Genomic DNA, 6,649 nt, shown 5'->3' on the forward strand with positions numbered 1-6,649 from the left:
ACACACACACACACACACACACATATATATATACACACACATATATATATATATATATATACACATATATATATTCAAGTATATATAAAATTTAATATGTATCACTTAAGTTGTACTGACACACGGCTCCTGAGCACAAGTGGTCTGCAGGGGTAGGTTGCCAGGACATGAAGAGCAAAAGAAGAAGGGCAGATGAAAGTCAGGGAGTATACAGATACCAATAGCAAAACAGGTAGAAAGACAAAAACAAGCATTTCTGCTGTAAATGTTTAGGAAATGTAAGGAAAAACTATTTTCACATGATGGACAAAAGGTGTCACAGGACTGAGAACTTTTAGAAAGGGAAATAAATTAGTAGGTAGTAAGTTAGTTATAGGATTACTGAAGCTGCAGGGGTTTTGTAGGCTGGGGAATAATGAGGAAGGATCCACGAAGAGAAGGAGCTGAAAGAATATGCACAGATCTCCTTAAACCTTTGGCTGAATAAAAATGTGCACCTGCACAGGGAAGGATTCCACAGAGTTTGCAGGACAAAGAACAACTACTGAAGAAAGAACAGCTACCAGGGAGTGGTGAGATAAATGGAGATTACAGAACTCACACAGCATTGGGAGATTCTGTGTTCAGAGATTTGAGATCCTGAGTAGCCAGAGAGGGGAGACCTCATGGGACACCGTGAACATTTAGTCAAGACTATAGAAAAGTCACACTTTAGGAGTAGACTTAGTGTATTCCTAAAGTAAAAGCTATTCTAGAAACACCCCAGCAAAGCCTAAAAGCAATCTTAAAAGGATCAAAATAATCTCTATGTAATTAACTGCTTGCCACAAGTAAACTCAACTCTCCTTAGAAGAAAACGACAAAATCCAGTCACTCAGTAATGTGGCATCCAATAATGTCTGGCATAAATTTAAAAATTACCAGACATGCAAAGATCATTAAATGTAATCCAGAGCCAAGAGAAAAATCAGTCAATACAAGCAGACCCAGAAATAGATACATTTTAAAAAGATATTATAATTGTGTTTAAGAATTTAAAGGAAAGTATGAATATAAAAGAGAAAAGTGGATATTCTAAAGATAAAGGAAAACTATAAAAGAACCAAATGGAAAAGGCAGGATTAAAAAATATATATACACCAAATAAAAAGTACAGTGGATGATCTTACCATCAGGTTAGGCATTACAGAAGAAAATCTTTGCTTGAAAACAATGCAGTAGAAGCTATACACCCTGAAGCACAAAGTCAAAAAAAAAAAAAAAAAAAGACTGAAAGAAAATAAAGGAAATAAGGATCTCTAGAAAAATATCAAAAGTTCCAATACATGTGTAAATCAAGTCCCAGAAAGAGAGGAAAGAGCTATTGAAACAGAAAAAAATACTTGGAAGTAATGATGGCTGAAATTTTTCCCAATATGAAGAAAATTATAAACTCATAGGTTTAAGAAGCTCAATGAATCATAAGTAGAATTTCAAAATTTTATCAAATATTTAAGGAGAAATAATACTGATCCTTTATCATGTAAAATGGTGGAGGAGGGAATACTTATCAATTCAATTTGTGAGGCCCAAAACACTGACATACAAAAAGTAGACAAGAATATTGCTAGAAACTACAGAACATGATCTGTTGTGAACATAGACAAAAGACTTAACAAAAAATTAGTAATTTGAGTGCAGGATTGGTTTAACATTTGCAAACAACCAAACGAATCCAACGTGTCAACAGAATAAAAGTGATATATCATATGATTTTATCAATAGATGTAGAACAAAATTAGACAAAATTTAACATTCATATGATAAAAAAAGTTTTAGCAAACTGAGAATAGAAGGAAATGTCCTCAATTTGATCAAGGCCATCTACAAAAAACCTCCAGCTAATATATTAATGGGTAAAGATTAATGCTCTCTCTATAAGACTGGGGACAAGAAAAAGAAATAAAGAGGCTAAAGTTTAGAAAGGAATCAGTAAACCTATCTTTATTCACAGAAAACTTGATTAATAATACAGAGTCCTAAGGACAAAAATAAGTGAGCTTTTCAAAGTCAAAATATACAAAAGTATATACAATATCAATGTTTAAAAAATCCATTGTATTTCTATACACTAGAAATAACCAATTGGGAAAAGAAAAATTTTATTTTTAAAAAAAAATTTTTTTTTCAACATTTATTTATTTTTGGGACAGAGAGAGACAGAGCATGAATGGGGGAGGGGCAGAGAGAGAGGGAGACACAGAATTGGAAACAGGCTCCAGGCTCCGAGCCATCAGCCCAGAGCCTGACGCGGGGCTCGAACTCACAGACCGCGAGATCGTGACCTGGCTGAAGTCGGACGCTTAACCAACTGCGCCACCCAGGCGCCCCGAGAAAAGAAAGATTTTAAAACAATGTCACTGACGATGGCATCAAAAACAAAATATTTAATGATAAATTTAACAAAGTGTGTACAAGAACTATATACTGCTTACTACAAAATGTTGAGAAAAATTTAAAAGATCTAAATATAGATATACTATGTTATGGATTACAAGAGTCAGTATCAATTCTCACCAAACTGATCTTTGGATTCAACCTACATTCAAGCAAAATTCCTGCAGCTTTTTTTTTTTTTTTTTTTGAAAAAGAGACAAAATCTGTAGGCAAGGGACCTAGAATCAGCAAAATGATCTATAGAAGAAGAACAAAGTTGGAAGACATATCCACCCTGATTTAAAGATTTACTATCAAAGTACAGTAATCAAGACACAGTGGTAATGGCAGAAAGGTATACAAATAGAAAAGAGGACGGTCCGGAACCAGACCCACATACACACGGTCCATTGATTTTCGATATGATGGCAAAGCAAAGCAGTACAGAAGGGAAGTCTTTTCCAAAATCATTCTCGAACAACTGGATATCCAGGTGGAAAAACAAAACCAAACAACCCAAACCTTGACTCTTCTTACCTCAAATTAGAGAAAACTCTTAGACCTGAAGGTGCAGGCTAAAACCTAAGCTGAAATATAAAGCTTCCAGAATATTTTCATATCCTTAGGGAAGGGAAATTTTTTTTAGACAGGACCTAAAGGGCAGAATAAAAGAAAAAAGAATGTATATTTTGGACTTTAACAAAATGAAAACTCCTGCTCACCGAAAGTCATTGTTTAAAAAAAAAAAAAAAGGTAAATCACAGACTGAGAGAAAAATACTCTCAATTCATATATCTGCCGCATGGCTTATATCCAGAATATATACATATTCTTCCTACTTGCTAATACAGAAACAAACAACCTAATAAAAATGGACAGATGAGTTCATTAGGCATTCCACAGGGAAGATACACAAACGGCCATTAAGTACCTAAAAAAATGCTCAATATCTTAGCCATCGAGGAAATAAGAATTGTAACCACAATAACCAATGGCAGTGGCTGTTACTGAAAAGAGGAAAGACCGACAACAATCAGTGGGGCCAAGGTTGCAGAACAACTCTACCCGCCGCCCCGTGTTCTGGGTAGAGTAGGAAATGTACAATCATTTCAGGTGGAAATCAGTCTGACATCCACATGCATCTACCCTACAGACTTGCAATTCTATCCCTGAATTTTTACCTAGAGGAAATAAAAACATGAGTTCGCAAAAATATCTACCAGAATATTCGTATCAGAGCAACTCTATTCATAATAGCCCCGAACTGGAAGCTGCTTCAGTGCCCAGCAATAAGAAAATGAATCAGTAATTGGTGGTATATTCATACAATGGATATCATTCAACAATAAAAGGGAACAAGCCACCGATACTCTTAAATAGCTCAAAAAAAATCATCCTGAGGAAAGAAGCCAGACACAGAAACGTACGTACCATGAGTCCGTTTTTATGAGGTTCTGGAAGAGGCAAATCGGGTTTATGGTGAGAGAAATCAATAGTATTGCCTCCCCCAGAGGGGCAGCAGAGATACATTGAACGCTGACCCCACTTTCTGGGGGGATGGGAATCCCGTATAATCCCGTATAATCCCGTGGGTTATACAGGTATATGTGGTCAACAAAACTCATCAAACTCCCTTGAAGGTCTATGCATTTCGCTCTGTATTAAGTATACCTCGATTCTAAAGAAGAAAGAGATCAGGGCCCCATTTCAAAAGGTAGAACTTTCGACACATCCAGTTGCTCGGGGGCCTCTCTGAAGGGCTTCCTCGGATTGTTGGCCAGGCCCCGAGACAGTCACTTGCCTGTAGTGTCCACAGACATAGTGCTGGATTCCCATAATTCATAGTATGTTTCAGTTTTCTCAGCAGGTTGTGGGTCTGAACTCGAAAGAGGATTGCAAAGCTGAGAAATCCCAGAGGCTGGGGCAGTTTGGGGGGGGGGGGGCGGCAGGGACCGCACTGCCCAGTGTTTCCAGGTTCCTCACCTGCTGTGCCTCTTTCCCAGTAGTCTCTGACTCTCCCGTAAGCCCTCAGCCCGGCTGCTGCACCCTCACATCTCCGCTTTAGCATCGTCTGCCTCCCTCCATCCTATGTGGCTGCGGCTGCAGCGAGGGAGTCCCCAATCCGCCTGCCCCCACCCCTGCATTTCCCCAGAAGGCATCCTTCAGAGAAACACATTCTGCCTGGGAGCTAGTTTTCCAGGCGAGCTTTTCTTAATCTTTCAAAGCCCAAGCCCACGAGATCTACCTGAGAGGCTATTTACAGTGTTTTCATGCTAAGTGCACAGCATTTTAGCAACATGGCGAACCAGTCGATGGAGGGGGCTGGCCTGGGAGTGTGGTCACGACGTCACTCCTCAGGGGAAATATTCAGTTCCTAGTTACATAGCTCTGTGTATTCATAAGATAGAGATAGAGATATATTTGTATGTGCATAAGAAAAAAAAATCTAAAACATCTGCTTTAAAATCAGTATTGGTTATCCCTGGGGAAATGTATATACCATTCCCAGGGAAAGGAAGACATTCACGTACTTTCTTTCACACATTTAGGTATTATCTGTTTTTATATGAAGTGCATATAAACTGTATTATTAAAGTAAAAATTATAAGCTATGGTTTAAAAACATTTTTTTTAAGTTTATTTATTTTGAGAGAGAGAGAGACGGCATGAGTGGGGAAGGGGGATAGAGAGAGAGAGTGAGAGACTCCCAAGCAGCCTCTGCCCAACACTGGGCTCGAACTCATGAAACCGCAAGAAGGTGACCTGAGCCAAAACCCAGAGTTGGGCGCTTAACTGACTGAGCCACCCAGGCGCCCCTATAAGCTGTGCTTTAAATGTACCCCGTTGTTTAGAAGTTGAGAACCATCTGTGCTTGTCATGATTATAATAGCAATTGGCACTGAGGTACAGGTAAGGGAACGATTTCAAAGTCACTTACTATCAATCAGTCTATAGTTATAACAAAAGTCTGGGAGGGCCCCAGAAGATCCTCCACCTCTCACGCCCTGTATTGTGGACTCCACAGCGGCCTGACCATGAACTACTGCAGGAACCCAGACGCCGACAAGAGCCCTTGGTGTTACACCACCGACCCCAGTGTCCGCTGGGAATTCTGTAACCTGAAAAAATGTCCAGACAGAGAAGAGAGTGCCACCAAGTCCCCGACTGTTTCCCAGGTTCCGAGTGCAGAGGACCCTTCCGAGTCAGGTGAGAAGTCCGTGCCCCGACGTCCACACACCTGGGCATCGGGAGGATGCGAGGTGGGACGTCTCTTGGAAGGGCTTTATTGCTACAAGCAACTGAGCCCCGGCTGACGGTCGGCCACCGGAGGCCACAGCCGCTACTGCCCGTGTGACGTGGGTGGGCCACGTTTTAAGGACTTGCAAACCAACTGGTGGTGAGGGATGGATGAAATGTGAGCCCGAGGAGACTGAGGGGCTGATCATGGCACCACTGGCCAGGATGGAATCTGCTGGAACACCCAGCGCTCACCTCCTCCATGGAGAAGTAGAAATGATTAATTCGGGTTTGAATGTACTGAGTTAGGAAGGCTCGGAAGGCAGTTGGGGGAGGCTCCCTGACACAAACCTGGGAAGGTGGATGTGTGGCTTGCGGGGTGCCTGGGCCCGAACACAGGGTTGTGATTGTCATCCGAGGAAAATAATCACGCTCCCCTGTGTTTCCCTGGCCCTGGGAGTGTATGTAGCTCTGAGCGCTTAGCACCTGCTTCTGGGCTTGTCTCCCCTCGGCCCCAGCATGGAGACTCAGGGGTGCAGGGCCCATCTGGCCACAGTCAGGTAACTCAAACACCTCCAGAGGGTAATGACTAAAACAAGAACTTTGCTGGAAGTTGAGACCCCTCTCCTTGCTGAGATGGGCTTGGTTCCTCTGAAATGCTCACCTCCCGTTCCCTTGACCAGGCTGAGCGCATCTCTCTTTCCTCTCTCTCGGTGACACCCCAGGCTCTGGGCCCGTCTGCATATCCCTCCTAGATAGTACTTGAGATGACCCCCCCATGGGTCTCCCTCATGCCTGCCTCCCCTTCGGTGCGCGGGGTAACTCCCCTCCCCTGGTCCTGGCAAACACCGAGGTTCTAGGCTTCCCAGATGGCCCCCCTTCCTGGCAGAGAAGCTAGCTGGCCCAGCTTTCATTTTTTGTATTTTCCAAATGGCCATCAGAGCACTGGTGCCCTGGGTCCCCCTATGGGGTATGTATCATGTTCTCGGCGGGGGGG

At 42.1% G+C, this 6,649-nt stretch overlaps 1 protein-coding gene across 1 annotated transcript in view; it reads left to right on the plus strand.

The window, feature by feature from the left end:
• Positions 1 to 6,649, plus strand: part of PLG (plasminogen) — a 43,537-nt gene that overhangs the window by 22,682 nt on the left and 14,206 nt on the right. The window contains exon 11 of the mRNA XM_040448716.1: positions 5,441 to 5,622. Coding sequence (XP_040304650.1) covers positions 5,441 to 5,622 — 182 coding nt within the window. The remainder of the gene's footprint in view (positions 1 to 5,440; positions 5,623 to 6,649) is intronic.

Source organism: Herpailurus yagouaroundi, unplaced genomic scaffold (assembly GCF_014898765.1).
Source record: "Herpailurus yagouaroundi ecotype Mexico unplaced genomic scaffold, PumYag 198, whole genome shotgun sequence".
NCBI lineage: Eukaryota > Metazoa > Chordata > Mammalia > Carnivora > Felidae > Herpailurus > Herpailurus yagouaroundi.